This window comes from Podarcis pityusensis (assembly GCF_964106645.2).
Source record: "Podarcis pityusensis genome assembly, chromosome: Z".
Taxonomy (NCBI): domain Eukaryota; kingdom Metazoa; phylum Chordata; class Lepidosauria; order Squamata; family Lacertidae; genus Podarcis; species Podarcis pityusensis.
The window spans coordinates 40,013,399-40,030,521 of record NC_138044.1 but is presented as its reverse complement, the minus strand read 5'-3'; the positions used below and the strand labels follow the sequence as shown (position 1 = coordinate 40,030,521).

The 17,123-nt window shown below is 45.8% G+C and overlaps 2 protein-coding genes across 2 annotated transcripts in view; one reads left to right on the top strand and one right to left on the bottom strand.

Moving 5' to 3' along the window:
- TMEM255A (transmembrane protein 255A) overlaps positions 1 to 17,123 on the bottom strand; it is a 34,223-nt gene that overhangs the window by 11,925 nt on the left and 5,175 nt on the right. The window contains exons 2-4 of the mRNA XM_080991151.1: positions 12,004 to 12,146; positions 4,509 to 4,571; positions 1,738 to 1,827 (exon numbers count right to left, since the gene is read on the bottom strand). Of these exons, the coding sequence (XP_080847277.1) occupies positions 1,738 to 1,827; positions 4,509 to 4,571; positions 12,004 to 12,146 (296 nt within the window). The remainder of the gene's footprint in view (positions 1 to 1,737; positions 1,828 to 4,508; positions 4,572 to 12,003; positions 12,147 to 17,123) is intronic.
- ATP1B4 (ATPase Na+/K+ transporting family member beta 4) overlaps positions 2,879 to 17,123 on the top strand; it is a 43,842-nt gene continuing 29,597 nt past the window's right edge. Inside the window, exon 1 of the mRNA XM_080991147.1 lies at positions 2,879 to 3,037. The gene's annotated coding sequence lies outside the window, so the exon portion shown is untranslated. The remainder of the gene's footprint in view (positions 3,038 to 17,123) is intronic.

Here is a 17,123-nt window from a genome sequence, read left to right as displayed (position 1 = left end):
AGGACACGTCCTCTTTTTCATGAGTGTGTAAAATGAGAGTCGCCATAGCGATCCACAGTTGAAAGTAGAAGTTGGCAAATGTGTCCTCTTTTTTTTTTGCTCTTCAAAATATGGCAACCCATAACACTACAATACCACTAAGCATTATAATACCATTTTAAACAGCCATGGCTTCCCCCAAAGAATTCTGGGAGCTGTAGTTTGCTAAGGGTGCTGGGAGTTTTTTGGAGACCCTGCTATTTCCCACACAGAGCTACAACTCCCACAATTCACTGGGAAAAGGTACTTCCTCCATTCTCAACCTCTTTTTTATCACTTTGAAAAGCTCTTTGTTTGGGCTTTTATTGCAAATTACAGCCTCCTTAATGGTTAATATCAGGAAAAGCCTCTGCAGTGCCCTTCAGCCAAGCAAGAGATAAGTGCAATAGCACCCTCCTCATTGGTGCTCCCCAGCAACAGATACCTCTGATACTGGAGTACTCTTGTGGGACACTCTTATGTTATAGCAGAACAAAAGTGGCACAGAAACAACAAGGTAATGGAATATTTGTGGTTTGAAAAATGTGAGAAAGGCAGCCTGATATAACTAGCATGTTTAGCTCTAGTTAATGCATGAAGGAGTAAAGACTGTTGTTCCTAGAAGTGACCAGGTCACTTCCGCTGACTTCCTAACACAAAGAAAAGCTGGATTCTGCATCTCAATGCAAACTGATAGGAGTCTGTAGAACTTTGCATTTTATCTTGATATTATAACTACTTCACATAAGTTATTTTGATTCTGCTAGTCATAGCAAAGGGCAAGCTGCTATAGCAGGCACTGACCTCACCCCCCAAATGCTAGAGATGTTAAACCTGTAGCTGAATGAGGTGGTAAAATAGGCTATACCACTTCAGTGTGTGTGTGTGTGTGTGTGTGTGTGTGTGTGTGTCACATTTTGAAATGCTTTTCCCCCTACAATGAAAACAAAAACACACCATGCAAATAGAAAACCAGCAAAGCAAACTGGGCTGGGCTATCACCTTTTCCCCTGTTGTGTTAGGTTAAGGATTTTTTAAAAAATTTGTAAGGTTTTTTTTTTTAAAAAAAAATAGAAGGTAAGTGTTAAAAATTGGCACCTCCTCATCTGAAGCCTGAAATGGAACACCCCATGCTGCCAACCAGGGGCACCGACTTGGGCCCCAGGTTATGGATGGCCAGCACACTGATGTGACTTTATGACATCATGTTGAAATGTGATGTCATGACGCCCCGCGTCCTCAGCACCTGACTTCCAGTAGCACCGCAAGCCAGGTTCCGAGACCTCACTAGGCGTTGGACGGCATCTCCGAGGTCTCGGGTGTGACTTCCTCTGCTCTGCAAAGCACCGGAAGTTGCATCAGGGGGCCTGCAGTGGGTGCTGAGCACCCACAACCAAATTTTTATGCGTGCTCGGGCTCCGCTAGAGATGGCGCCCCTGCTGCCAACTCATTCCATTGCATGCATAGGCCAGGTCTCATGAGGTCCTCTGGACTCCCCACTGAGCAATGCCCACATGCTTTCAGGCATGTTCATTAGCATGAGGACTAGTGTCTGGCTTTTTAAAAGCAAAGCTGAGAATACCAAGAAACTGGATTCTGCATGCAAATCCTTTATTTTGTGCTTTCCCACAGCTCTTTCTGGCGTGCCAGTATGCAGCCCTGCTCACAAGGGTGGTGGACATGGCAACACAATCACATATCCAGTCGGCTGGTACTCACTATGTGCCTGGCAGCAAACACACCATCCACAATGGCACAGCAGAAGGCAGCGATGACGCCAAAGCTGATGAACACGATTGAAGCAACCAGCTGTGGGAAAAGAGGAAGCTACATGGAGTCATCTGCTTCTATATTAAAAAAAAACATGCAAGGTTTTGCCCTATCCCTGATTATATTTTCTGGAGTTGCTGATTTATTGATATGCTGGCTGACAACTGCCCGTTCCTTTTTTAAGCAGGTTTGTATAGTTTAATAACCCAGATCAATCTGCTAATAGGAGCAAATGGTTAGATTTTTGCTGCCTGAAATATCCTTTAAAATATTAATGTTTGGATATAAATGACAAGAAAATCACAGATTTTTTTTTTATAAAAAAAAAATCACATACCACAATACATCTATGCATATGATTCTTAAACACTCTCCCTCTCAATAAATAATTAATAAACATTCAATGTGTACACAATTTCTTATTTTCACAAAAAAGCTATTGCTATTATTTAATATTATCATACAAAAATAGATTACAGTAATAAGTAACTACATTTTGACCTAGTGAACAGGAGAGGAGAAACTTTGGCCCTCCAAGTATTGCTAAACTACAACTCCCATCAACCCTACCAAGTCTGGCCATGATGGGAGTTGTACTTCAACAACATCAGCAAGGCCAGAGAGTTCCCCACACCTACTCTAGAGGTCAGTTTCTAACGCTGTTCGTCCTTCTTTAGTTGTCGTTTTTTTAAAAGACATATAGGTAATGTACTCCCCTCTACAAGATTCTCAAGTCTTGTTTTATATCTTTGGCTCACGAGTCCCAAAGCCATAGTTTTCTTGATCAATCATCACTGCAGCTTGCTGTAGTACTTTTAATTGCTCACAGAGCTTTCTCAGTAAATCAGTTTTTTTAAAAAAGGCTTCCATGAGTCCTTGCTCTATGTAATATCTACAAATAATGGATGCTCCCTTCAGCTCAATGCTACAGCAATTGCCAAGGCATGTGTGCAAAATGCTACTCTCCCAAGTTTTGGGAGGGTTAGGACTGGAAGTATCGTCCCAAATCTGTGGTTGGCAAAAGGAAAGAGCCAGTGTCTTGAGCTGATGACAGAAGACAGAGGAATGGAATTCTGAAAGCACAACTCGGAATGCAAGATGGAACGGAATGACCAAGATTAGCTGATCCCTGCATGACTCCTGCAGCCTGGGCAACCGGCCACTGAGGAAGACTACTGGGGCAGCATCCCCTGGGGCTGCCAGGCCACTGCTGTTCCACCTGACTACTTCCTGATTACCTGCCCCAAAGGTACTTGCATTATTACATAGAACTACTGCTTCTCCATCACAACTGGTGATTTATACAGTTTAAGAGAAGAGCTGTGGGTCAGGAAAATGGGGGGGAGAAGGGAAGGAAAGCAAGCCGATTCAAGATACTGGCTGTTTCACAATGTTATTATAAGCGAAATAGTTATATAGTGGAGCTCCAGGAGTCAGTTCTGGGAAGAGAAGGGGCCTAGAAGTGACCGTTTATTTGATTATTTTGACATAACAGCAGAGATCAGATTCCAAAAGCTGCTTATGCCAATGAAAACCCCAGCAGAGATATATACAACCACTGGGGTTACACAGATGTCTTTCTTTTTATGTATGGCGGCCTCTTCAGGCCTGTGGCAGTTGATGACATAGTCTGGATTCTAGACCCCTCCCTATAGAGCAGTGGTGAGGGACCTATGGCCTTCCGAGATGCTGCTGGACTCCATCAACCCCAGCCAGCATGGCCAATGATCAGGGATGATAGGAGCTGCGGCCCAACATCTGGAGGGCTAGAGTTTCCCCCACCGTGGCTGCAGGGAGAGGGATTTGCAGGTGGACTCGGGGTTGGCCTGGGTGATCTTGAGGTTGTTAACCCACAGAAGCAGCCGCTCAACAGACGGGAGGGCCCTGCTGGACCACTTTCCCCTGAGGTGCAGCCTGATGGAACTGCTGCCAACAGAGGCAATGGGAAACTGATAGCTCTGACTTGGTCCGAGTTGAGTTGATGGGGTAACCACCTGGCTAGGGGTCTGGCTGTACTCTCTGCTTCTCAGACCCATCCATCTGGGGAAAGGTGGTAGCCTTGTTTAAGGGTTACTGCCAGAGGCAGGAGTGACATACCTTTTGGGGTCCGCAGGCACCTTGGCAAACCACAGTGAAGCACACAGTTCAATCTGTTGGCAACCTCTGGCTTGAGGCAATGCTGAGCTTTTTAGGAGAAGGGTTGCTTCTGCTTCAATGCTTTTGCTGTCTTTTATTATCTGCTGTTGATTTTTATTGCTATACATTGTATTTCTAATACTTGCAAGTCACCCAGGAAATATTTATTGAGGGGAGGATATAAACCATTTAATAAATAAATACTTTGGTCTAGGACATGCTTTGCAAGCAAAAGAATAGCTAGGTCTCATTCCCAATACCTCCAGTTGAAAGGGTCAGGTTAATAGGTGGTTACCTCTTCAGACCTTGTAGAGCTGCTGCTAGTCAGAGCAGACATTACCAAGGTAGATGGGGATCAGAGGTCTAAGGTAGCTTCCAATGCGCATTAGGTGAATCCATGTATCTCAGTGACGGAGTACACCCTTTGCAGTCAGAGAGTCCTGGGTTCAGTTACTGGTACCACCTGGTAGGGTTGGGAAGGACCCTGGACCAGGCGAACTGCTGCCAGTCAGTGTGAGGAATTTTGAGCCAACATGACAGTTAACTTAAAATGACAGTAACTTTACAACTGTTAAAAAACTTACCATTTGCCTTTTATTTTCTATCAAATTTGATCCAATAATTCCAAGAAATGACCCAAAGCCAAGCTGAAAGGCAAGGTTTTAAAAAATGTTTTAGATCTTTTAGAAGTCATCCATTTTAACCATTTAGCACAGATGCAGAATTAGAAACCAGGGTTGGGGGGGGGGGGGAGAGACCACACACCACATATTCAGTCAGAAGCCTTAAAAATCTGAGGATTTTTTAAAACAAAACAAAACAAAACAAAAAACCAGAATCACCAAAATATTGCAACAGTACTCCTGATTTTTACCAGTGGAAGTAAATCACGTAATAAAGAGGAGCTTTTAGAAATTAGGCAAAATGCATGCAAAAATAATTTTTAATGCAGGTTGACAGCAATAATGCAGCAATGGTCTTACAAATGCTTGACATAACTGGAGTAGCCAGCTAAGGCAGACTTCCAATTGAGTCAAGGACTTCTTATTCATACATCTCTTATGATACCTGCTTAATAAATGTAGTTGGCAGGCACCACCAATCTCAGAGCCATCACATGGATCTGGCAGTAGCATAAAAACTATCCCACCACTGGCAGAATTTTTGGCCTTTTTTCTGCACCAAAGCAACAGCTATTGCTACCCGTGATGCTGCTTCCACAGGAGGATGAGAACAGCTTTAATCAGCCCAGCTACACAAGCTGTTGTTTACTGGGAACCCAGAAAGACAGGCATGCCAGGTATTAGGGGCAACACAGCAGAAGAGAGCCAGGTGCTTGCCTCAAACAGCTCTTCTGATTCTCAACTTTGACCTCTGGGTGCAAGAGTAGGAAAGGATGAGATTGTAAATAAGAGGAGGATTCTGCAGACCTCTTTGCAGAAACTAATATGATCATAACATGGTTCATCCCGTTCTATCCTCTCATCAAGCAATAACTTACATGCATAAATGTGCAATCACTAGTTAATTGTCACAGACAGGGTTTTCATACCAGCCAAGGAAGAAATGCTTCCTCCCTTAAACAGTTCACACGTGTCTCGATGAACGTAAACACATGACGTATGTGCACGTGTAAACCAACCTGTTGGCACTGACCATGTGCTGATTAGTAAACACCACTGCTACTTGAGGATTAAGACTTCAGGGTGGCCAAGATCCCTGCAGACAGGTGCAACCTTCCGTTCAGTGAGTAGTGCATGAGGTGACTTAGTGCAAGTTGCTTATTCACCCCAATTGTGATGGGTTGCCTTGCCTTGTCCTCCTCTAGAGTTAGTGATTATGGATGGGGGCGGGAAGAAGAATTCAATGTAGCACTAAGTTCAAGTCCCTTAGTGGTGCACTAGTTGCGCGAGCATAATATTTGACACATGATATGGTGCAGCAAGCCAGCATGGTTCTCATGGCTAATCACAGAATAGACTGCTGTTGCCCCAATACATCCTGTTGCATAACAAGCTTCTGCTAGCAAAACTGTTGCATAGGACATCATGTTATGCAACCATTATTCTCACCCTTGTACTAGCACATCATCCTTGATCAGAGAACACTGAATCCAGATATGGATTCCATCTGCCTGTGCATCTAATTGCCCATTACCTGGGTCATTTGCCGGTCACAGTGGTTGCTTAGTGAGCTGTCCATCCACCAGAGCGTATAAGTGCCAAAATGCTCTTAATGGAATAAATTAGCAAAAAGCCCATGATGGATGACAGATGGGACATGATTGAAGGAGCGAAGCGTTATTAAGGGCAGGGTAACCCTGTGTCAAGGGGTGGTTTTATTTTTCTCTGTTGCAAATGTTCTCAAATGCGGCACCTCACTTCCCCAACCTCACTTCCCCCAGTAGCAGATGTGGCAGGGAGGAAAATGAGATGTACTTGTATACTAAGTTTACTCCTAGTGGTTCCAGCTGCAGGGGTCGGGAGTCAATCAACTGAGAATGAAGTTGCTTCTATCTGCGCACAACTCCTTCCAGCGTTATGTTGCCCAATCATGCTAGGATGTGACAGAATGGTGGCTCACTGTATGGCAGGAGTGGAGAATCTGTGGTCCTCCAGATGTTGCTGTCATCCCTAAGCACTGAGCTCCTGTCATCCCTAAGCACTGGGCAGGATGACTAGGGCTGATGGGAGTTGCAAGTCCAGCAACATCTGGGATGTCACAGGTTCCTCTTCCCAGCTGTAAGCCGTGGAAGTGTTATAGTACAGACATACCTCATGTTACGTTTGCTTCAGGTTGCGTCCCGCGTGACCCGGAAATACCGGAAAGGGTTACTTCCGGGTTTCACCGCTCACGCATGCACAGACGTGCAAAATGACATCATGCTCATTCGCAGAAGCAGAGAATCTTGACCCGTGCGTGCGCAGACGCGGGTTGCATTTTTTTCAGGTTGCGAATGGACCTCCGGAATGGATCCCGTTTGCAACCAGAGGTACCACTGTACATGAAAGATCCTTAAAACTGGATGGGATAACTTCCAGATCTGTTTCTATGATTTTATTAAACACTGGCAGGAAGTAACAGTGGACTTTAGAGTACTAACAGATAATATTATAAAGGAATTAAACAAGGTGTTGTGTAATACAGGAATCTGTAGCTCTCCAAGCCTCAGCTGGAATGCCTCATGGTTAGCATTGAGGGGAGCAACATCTGAAAGGCCACAGAGTTCCCATCCTTGATTTAATGCATCAGTTTATTCAGTAGAGTACTGATTACCGTATTTTTCGCTCCATAGGACGCACTTTTTCCCCTCCAAAAATGAAGGGGAAATGTGTGTGCGTCCTATGGAGCGAATGCAGGCTTTCGCTGAAGCCTGGAGAGCGAGAGGCATCGGTGCGCACCGACCCCTCTCGCTCTCCAGGCTTCAGGAAGCTATCCGCAAGCCTTGCAAGCCCGGTGGGAGTTCCCGCGGGCTCACAAGGCTTGCAGGCAGCAGCCTGCAGCCCCGGCGAGTGTCCGCAAGCCTTGCGCGCCCGGCAGGAGGTCCCGCCGAGCGCGCGAGGCTTGGGGCAGCAGCCTGTCGCCCGAAGCACGGGGAGCCCTCCGGAGGGCTCCCCATGCTTCGGGCGAGTGTCTGCAAGCCTTGCGCGCCCGGCAGGAGGTCCCGCCCAGCGCGCAAGGCTTGGGGCGGCAGCCTGTCGCCCGAAGCACGGGGAGCCCTCCGGAGGGCTCCCCGTGCTTCGGGCGAGTGTCTGCAAGCCTTGCGCGCCCGGCAGGAGGTCCCGCCGAGCGCGCGAGGCTTCGGGCGGCAGCTTGTCGCCCGAAGCACAGGGAGCCCTCCGGAGGGCTCCCCGTGCTTCAGGCGAGTGTCTGCAAGCCTTGCGCGCCCGGCAGAAGGTCCCGCCCAGCGCGCAAGGCTTGGGGCTGCAGCTTGTCGCCCGAAGCACGGGGAGCCCTCCAGAGGGCTCCCCGTGCTTCGGGCGAGTGTCTGCAAGCCTTGCGCGCCCGGCAGGAGGTCCCGCCCAGCGCGCAAGGCTTGGGGCTGCAGCTTGTCGCCCGAAGCACGGGGAGCCCTCCGGAGGGCTCCCCGTGCTTCGGGCGAGTGTCTGCAAGCCTTGCGCGCCCGGCAGGAGGTCCCGCCGAGCGCGCAAGGCTTGGGGCTGCAGCTTGTCGCCCGAAGCACGGGGAGCCCTCCGGAGGGCTCCCCGTGCTTCGGACGAGTGTCTGCAAGCCTTGCGCGCCCGGCAGGAGGTCCCGCCCAGCGCGCAAGGCTTGGGGCTGCAGCTTGTCGCCCGAAGCACGGGGAGCCCTCCGGAGGGCTCCCCGTGCTTCGGACGAGTGTCTGCAAGCCTTGCGCGCCCGGCAGGAGGTCCCGCCCAGCGCGCAAGGCTTGGGGCTGCAGCTTGTCGCCCGAAGCACGGGGAGCCCTCCGGAGGGCTCCCCTTGCTTCGGGCGAGTGTCTGCAAGCCTTGCGCGCCCGGCAGGAGGTCCCGCCGAGCGCGCAAGGCTTGGGGCGGCAGTCTGTCGCCCGAAGCACGGGGAGCCCTCCGGAGGGCTCCCCGTGCTTCGGGCGAGTGTCTGCAAGCCTCGCGCGCCCGGTGGGAGGTCCCGCCGAGCGCGCGAGGCTTGGGGCGGTAGCCTGCAGCCCGAAGCACGCGAGGCTTGGGGCGGCAGCCGCGGGGGGGGGGGAATAATTTTTTTTATTCATTTCCCCCCCCAAAAAACGAGGTGCGTCCTATGGACCGGTGCGTCCTATAGAACGAAAAATACGGTATATTAGGGGCTGGTTCATATGCATGGTTAGCATGGGAACGAGACCTAAGCAGGTAGCAAAAGCACAGATACCCACATATGGCGCCTCCTAAGAACCTCTTTGAGCATTCATCTTTATTTGCATGCAGAATGCTTACATGGTGGTTAGACCAAGGGCACCTCCAGACTAGTGTTTCACCTCCAGTCACCCATGAATGCATTTTGCAACATGTCAATTATCATGCACTGGTGATGGATTCTGACTGGACCTCCCCAACATCATTATGCTTTGGTAGTTCTTTGATGCTTCCCCAACATGACCACATTACTGCCATGTGGAGGGGCACGCCTGTGCTACGCCTGCGCAACAGAAACGAGACAAAGGAGCATTTGTGGTATGAAAAATTACAGGACTTCAGCAGGAAGCCACAGTTCATGCACCAGTTGAAACTGAAACTTTTGCAGGTGCAAATCAGATGATGTGTAACTGCCTCAGCACCTTCATGAGCCCAAATCATCATGAATGCTCAATAAACAGAATGTCTGGAAGGGCCCTATATCTGGTCTTTACTTACCAGTCATTCCAATTTGTTTGTGGGACAAATTATGATTATTGTTATAATTATAATTATTGTTTTAAGACAATGGGCATTCATCCTGACTTCCTTGTGGGGTGTTTACACATCTTCCCACTAGTCATTTGTTCATCCCACACTTTTAAATGCATTTCCTCATCGCTTTCCAAATGACAAAAAAATGTTATGTTTTTAAGTGGGTTTCTTGTGCTAGGTTGACAGAGTGCTTTAACCCATTTTAAGTGTGCCAACCTAAAGTTCTGATGTCACTACCAGGCTACAAAATCAGCTTACACTCTCTCTGAAATGCCAATTCATATATACCGGTACATTAGGATTGCAGCATTAGGCTTGCATGTGTGAACAAGACATTAGAGGTTTACATGCCAGGGAGATAACATAACAAAGCGCAAATGGTCTGCTAATGGAAACAATTACACATTTAACTGTGAGAAATAAGGCAATGCATGTGTGAACCAACCCAAAGTGTGCTAAGCTAAGAAACACTTGCTAGCTTGATGGTTTCTTTCTGCAACCTAGAGATCAGAGTGGAAATGTCCACAGTCTTGTACTGTGTACTGACATTTTGAATCATTCCAGCTGAAATGAGAGTATTTGCTGCGCAGCGCATCTACATTATCCTGCAGCCAAGATTGCATGGACTGACATTTAAGGGGCCAGAGTAGTAGATATTCTGACTCTGCCCTTTTGACAGGATCACTTTCCAACATTCTGATGAGAAAAATGAGAGCAGAAAGTGTTTCAATATTATAAGAGCAGAATGAAGATCCCTTCTGAAAAGGGTTGGTGTATTCCACCAAGAAGAGATACAGAAAAGATACAGAGCATGGGTAGGACATTGCAAAGACCCAACTATCTTAAGCATGCACTGGGCAAATCCAACATTGGCTTTCTGAGTTCTCATATGTACTAAGCTATCTCAGGACACTTTGCATTCTGAGCCAGCTCGCTAAAAACAAATCCAGATGGCAGAGATGGGCTACAAAATCAGCAGATATAAGTTCATCAGCAAGGCATTCTGTGGGCTAATAGAGACATGCATAGTACAGGACATGCAACATCAAAGGCAAACACGGACAAACAGTTCAGCATAGAGATTTAACACCAGAACCACAAATTTTTGCAGCACCCCACACCACACAAATCCAACATGTTTTCATGGGATTGGTTCACATGCTCAGCTGTAAAGCATCAAGGTCATAGTACTTAAGGGCTGAGCAATGGAGGCTGGTTCATGCATGGATGTACCAGGCCACTGTCTTGTGTCCTCAGTGTGACATCAGAGGAATAGCTCACACATAACAGCAGCAGATTTAAGACTTGTTTGGGGGGCACTTGTAGCATGTGAAGGGGAGCTGAATGCCTTCAATTGGGTGCTGGCCTGCCAGTTAGCTACAGCCAAATGCAGCTTCCAGTTACGTTTCCTCCAAGTGATTGGAACCATCTGTGTAGCCTCCATTATTTTATGTACCTCATTAAGTGAGTAGGGGCATAAATATGGCAGATGAGCCTGCAGTAGTTAATTGTGAATCACACCTTGGTGCGATTGCAGACATGGGTTTAGAGGCATTTCTGCATTTTCCTGCTTCAGAAGACTGGCCAGTAGCCCCGGGTGAACTTTCCTCTGCACTGATGTTGCAGTTTTGGAAGGAGTTGAGCATGCATTCACTGCACATCTGAAACCCACAGCACAGGCACATAGAGGCTTTTTCCATGGTGGTCCCTTTTTGATCTCCTGGTGTCGATCTACTCACCACCAATGGAAGTCAATGGGAGACTAGCAGAAATACCCAGTTCTCACCATTAGTTCCAGGTATGAGCATAACACTAGTTCACACTTGCATGTGTGGTGTGGCACTAGGCTGCAGGTGTTAGCCCTCAGTTAAACAGCCACAGAGACAACTTGCATATGAAGTTGAGTGAAACACATTGTCAACAGAGGTGGGTCACACATTTGGTGGATGAAGCACTAAGTGACAGACCATGGACTTGTTATGGGGCACATGTTTCTCGCTGGATAACCAAGGGGACCTTTGCATGCATAAGTGAGCCACCACAAGCCTAACACCACAGACAGAACATCCATATCACTTCACTTCCAACACTACCCAGCGGAGTCAGGTCAGACATTCAGCTACCAGCCAACAAGTGAACAGCAATCTGTAGAGCAGAGATAGACCCTCCAGATGTTACTGAATTCCCACTGTCACTGAACACTGACCTTGTTGGCTAGGGATGATAGAAGCTGGAGCCCCACAACATCTGGAGGGCCACAGCTCCTTCACTCCTCCTATCAGGGGTAGATACTCATGTGTGAACCAGTCCCAAATGATTTGCCACTGAATGTGACTCCATATGGAAACCATTGGCTCAAGGGTGTTATGGCCACACATGCAAGTAATCGTGTTGCAGTCACCCAGTGATGAACATGCATGTGTGGACCAGGCCCCCACCCCCATATTTAAAGCCAGAAGTAAGGAACTCGTGACCCCCCATAGGATGTTGGACTTTGAGGCCACCAGCTCCATCCAGCATGGCCAATGGTGAGGAAGGATGGAAGCTCCATTCCAACAAAATCTGGAAAGTCTCAAAGAAACAAAACATTCAATGAAGGCAGAAAGCAAATGAGCAGAGATTAACACTTAAGACATTCTAATCAATTTGGAAGGTTTGTGGGGACTTGGGCGGGAGCAACACAGCTTCTTGACCTACCTAGGAGTTCTATACTTACAATAACCCCTGGGTAATAACCTCCAACAGTCACATTTTGCGTTCTTGTCGTGGCAGCAAGACCAACCGTAAGAATTAACAGAGACACAATGAGAAGAGTCACCGTTACGTAGAGGGAATTTCTTTTTCTTCTATTGAAAGACCCTAAAACACACACACATATATACATATGCAAAAAATGTGCTAATTCCGTCAGTGTTGAGTAGCAAAGCATACCCTCTCCCCATATGCATCATATTCAGTTTCAGTTCTCTTGGTGGTATCATGAGATACCATGTCAAAAGCATAGGGAGCTGCCTTAGACCAGGCCAGGCTATTGGTCCACCTATCTAGCCCAGGGGTGGGGAAACGTTTTGGCCACCTGTCAATCATCTGACATCACAATGTTGTTGGGTGATTGGCAAGTGGGTAGTCTTGCCCACCCGTCAAATATAACCTGTGTGGGTGGGAGGAAATACTGTCCAAGGAGGATTGAACTACATTCTAATGCAGGCTTTTAAGCTTCTCCAATCTGGACCTCAAGACTCTTCCCAGCACATGCCTTCTCCCTGGGCCACACATCTCACAGGCTACACACCTGCTTGGAAGGTGTCCTTGAAGTGTTTGCCTGGATGGAGAATGGATAGATGAGTGGGTACAGAAACCACTGGCTTCTTTGTGGCTATACAAAGCTAAAAGCCACATCTGTTGCCCCTCCCACCTCTTTGCCTCTGGCCCTGCCCAGCACTGGCATGTGGCCCCCGGAATGTTGTCCATGAGGGCAATGTTTTATTGGACATATTGTTCCCAGGATATAACAACAGGAGAAGCAGGAAGCTCTTAATTCCCACAAGAGAGAATTCCCCACTCGCATAATATGCTTAAAACACTATGATTCCACTTTAAACAGTCATGACTTCCCCCCAAAGAATTTTGGGAGCTGTGGTTTGATAAGCGTGCTGAGTTATTCCTCCCAGTCCCAAATCCCAGAGTTCCTTGTGAAGAGGGACTGATTGTTAAAAGCACTCTGGGAATTATAGTGCCAGGAAGGGAGCAGGGGCCTCCTAACAACTTCCAGCACCTTTAGCAAACTACAGTACCCAGGATTCTTTGTGGGAAGCTGTTACTGGCTAAAAGTGGTACTACGGAGTTTTAAACTGAAATATACTCAGAGTTGAGTAGTAATTTCATGCTCTTTATTTCAGCTCATAGGAACAGTGATTGAATTCCCTCCCCACAGCCTCAGGCTTTATATACATTATTTACACAATGAGTACCGTCTGATTGGTTGATTATGTTTCCCTCCTGGAGCCTGATTGGGCTGCTGCTGCAGGCCAATCAGTGGTTGCATCCTAGTATCCTACCGACTTAATAGGCTGATTAACTTCCTCCTGGGGTCTGATTGGGGTGCTCCTGCAGGCCAATCAGGTTGTTGCATTCTAGGATCCTACCTGCGTATTCTTCTAGGATCCAAGCTTAGTACATAACATAAATGTCGTTGTGATTGTAGCCTAAGTCATTGCACAAACAGAATTACTTTTGCTCAGGGAACAGTGTGCCCCTTCTTCCTCTTCCACCCACATCACCCCAGTCCCTGATCTGCCCTGGGTTCTCCCAACCCTCTAGAAAAGATTTGGGAACAGTGCAAAGTTGGTAAAGTTCTGTAGTGCGAGCAGAAGTTGTTCTGCTTGCACTGTGACTCAGATAAGATTCAACCCTATAGAAATATATAAAAGGCTGGCACACTTGCAAATCCCCACCAAGGCAGTTCCAAGAGTTGAACTAAGGACGCATGTTATGGCCCTAATCCGATTCCAGCAAAGAAACAAACAAATCTCGAATCACCTTCCTGACATCAATAGCTTCTCAAGGACACTTTGCAAAATACCAGGAGCAATGGTACGTGCTCAGTTTTCAGCAAGCCAGCCTAGTTTATAACCCACCAAACTAATTAATCCACCAGACAGGGCAGGTTAATCATTATTTTTAAATAAATAAATAAACCCAATTTCAAAAAAGAAAATTCTGTTAGGCATCTTTTTAAAATACCCTGGTTTAAAAAACAAAATCTGAATTTAACAACAACAAAAGTTAATGTCTGCACTTAAGGTTTCTTAAAACTGAATCTGTGGCCCTCTATGAAATAAACCAAATTAAAAGTCTGTTGAATGAACCGGGCAAAAACTAGAATAAAAGCTGACTTTTGCAGTGGTGTGATTCATGCAGAACATTTTGAAATGGAAGAATCCCACTGCCCTAAACTCAAGGCAATTTAGTTTAGCATTTAGTAAACTGATTTTTTTAAAGGATGCTATGTTAATCTTACATGCTGTATACAATATATATATTTTTCAAGTTACTGAAATAATCATAACTTAGCTGAACAGAAATATTTAATTAGGCAAAAGAGGTCAATAAAGCACCACCACAGCGTGGTTTAAATGTTACATCCAAACCAATTTGAGGCTTAACTTGGAAATTATTTTTATTCTGATATTTATAATCATTTTAAGACAGGACAACCCAAAACCTTACACTTCCTGTTCATCATGAGGTGCTGAGAAGTAGTATACTGATTTTTAGAATGCCTGAAGAGCTGTGTGCATGAATATTATTTATTTCATTTCATTCCATGTATTAATTGCTTCCTATAAAACACCTCAAAGCAATCTAACAATGAAAACACCAACTGGGGAGAGGAGGCGGACAGTTACACATATAAAGACAAAATCAAAACCAACACAGAGCCAACTGGGATAAAAAGTGTTCGGTTAAAAGTCTTGTTGGAAAAGGAAGGTCTTTAAAAGCTGCCAAAAAGACAATAGAGATGGCACCTGTCTGACAAGCAACAGGATGGGGAATTCCAAAGGGTTTGTGTGCTTTCTAGAGAAAGTCACCTTAAAAAGTTAATAACCACTCTGATATTAGATCTGCCAAGAAGTAGTGTATCTACTCTAGTTGCCCAATTTGACCTATACTGCATTTTTCACTGGCAGCATTCAGATGATCAAATCTCTGCCAGGATATGAACTTGCTCTATGTGTCTACACACAGATGCTCTGCTCTTCCCTTTGTGCAAGCAAGGAACCATTATGTCCATGGTCTTCCAAATGAGCAGGAATATGAAACCATGGTATAACGTCAGCACCCATCTCTTGGCTTGCTTGTTTTATTGTTATTTATTTAATGGAATTTGTAGGGTGCTTGGTTGTGAACAGAGCCTCTAAGCAGTTTACAAAAGAATAAAACAAGCATTAAAATTATCAATAGAAGACAGTTAAAAAAAAAAACAGGAATTGAAAAATCCCAAATATAATTAAAACCAACAATAAGCTAAAAACAGGTTAAAGCACGTTTCCTTTTACATGTCTGGACAGGCTTAACCACAAAAAAATGTTTTTAGCAGGCACCAAGAAGAGTTCAGCAAAGGTACTAGCCTAATGTCCTCAAGCAGGGAGTTTCAAAGTGTAGACACTGCTCCACTAAAGGACTGGTTTTTTTGTTTTTTACAAGGGTGGAATGAATATTATGTGGCACCTGTAAACAGAGACAGTTCCATAATTGATGCAATTGAGTAGGCACATACAGGGTAAGGTGATTTCTCCAGTAAACAGGCACCAAGCTGTTAAGGGCTTTATATAATAATATTAATACTTTGAACTTGGCCTGGTAACAAATGTGCAGCAACTAGCACAGGTCTTTAAGCAGAGGTGTTATGTGCTGACAAGGTCTCAGTAACCCAGCTGCTGTATTCTGCAGTAATGGCAGTTTCCAGATCAAACACCATTGTTTGCAAGCCATTAACTAAGAGGCTCATTCCTGTCTCGGCTTATTAAGCAGAGATCTGATTGTCTGCCCACAGCCATTATGTTACTTATTAATTTTATGAAGCACTTGATTCTGAGAACTCTCTTTGGAAAAATACAGCAGCAGAAAATGTTCCATCCCACATCGCTGGGCGTTTGAAGTCAAACGACTCTAAATATGACACAATCAGTCGTGTATATTGCATTGATTGTTTGCAGACTATGAATATTTAATCCGTCAGCAAAAGAACGGGGCCATTTACATCCCATTTCCTGCAGAGAGTAGGTGTTGTCCAGTAATCACCAACTTTTGTCTCCAGAAAATTCTGGGCGCTTAAGAATTCTGTTCTGGGAGTGTTTGGTGTTTACAGGGGAGCATCTAGGGAAGTCAAGACAGGGCAGGTAAAGCCCAGTCCGGTTAAGCAGGTCAAATCACAACAGACAAGATCACATCAAGCAGCTAAAGTCTAGCCACAAGCAAGCACTCTTTGCATAGATAGCGAAGAAAAACAGGACCTTGGTTAGCTCCAAGTGTTAGGTAATGATTCCTTCTTCAAAAGCAGCTTGAAGAGTCGTCCCGGTGGGAAGCTATTCTCAAAGGAAGGGCTATGCAGGTTGCTAATGTGGCTAACTCTGCCTCTCTAGAGCAGCTGCCTAGGTTCTTTAAATGTTATCATGCTATTTTCCTTTCTTTGACTTCTGCAAAGCTGGGGAAGTGGAGCAAGGGACTCATCCTGTGAGCCTGCAAATAGGCTGCGTATTCTCCAGCTGGGAGTGCCCCAAGTAGGGTGCTGATAATTTAACTCTAGAGAGACCTCCATTGCACACTGCAAGGTCCCAGGATTAGGGGTTACGGCATTAAATGCCGCAAATATAAATAAACGTGGGACTTCCTTCAGAGAAAACATATTGGCTGTGAGTCCTGGAAGACCTGCTCCCTGCCTTACAGGCTTTTCCTACCTGGCCTGGGAGGGCAGGGCCCTGACTGACTCCAGCTACAAAAGCTGAGGCTACTGAACAGACTCTTATGTTGGGGCGTAGTTTGCTGGAGAATTGTTGCTTGCGGTTTTTATATCTTTATTTTAGATCTTGTTGAGATTTATGTGGAAATTGTTCTGTTTGTTTGTGTATCTTCATTTATTTATTTTTTATTAACTTTGTATACTGCCCTTCATCTGTAGAACTCAAGGCAACTCACAGCATAAAAATACAAGATAAAAACACAAAACACATGATAAAAAAACCGTAACAAGAAACTGAAACCTCCCTCCCCAACACTGTCCACAAACACCTTAAAATGGGGTATAAGAGATTAATCAGCCCAAAGGCTTGTTTG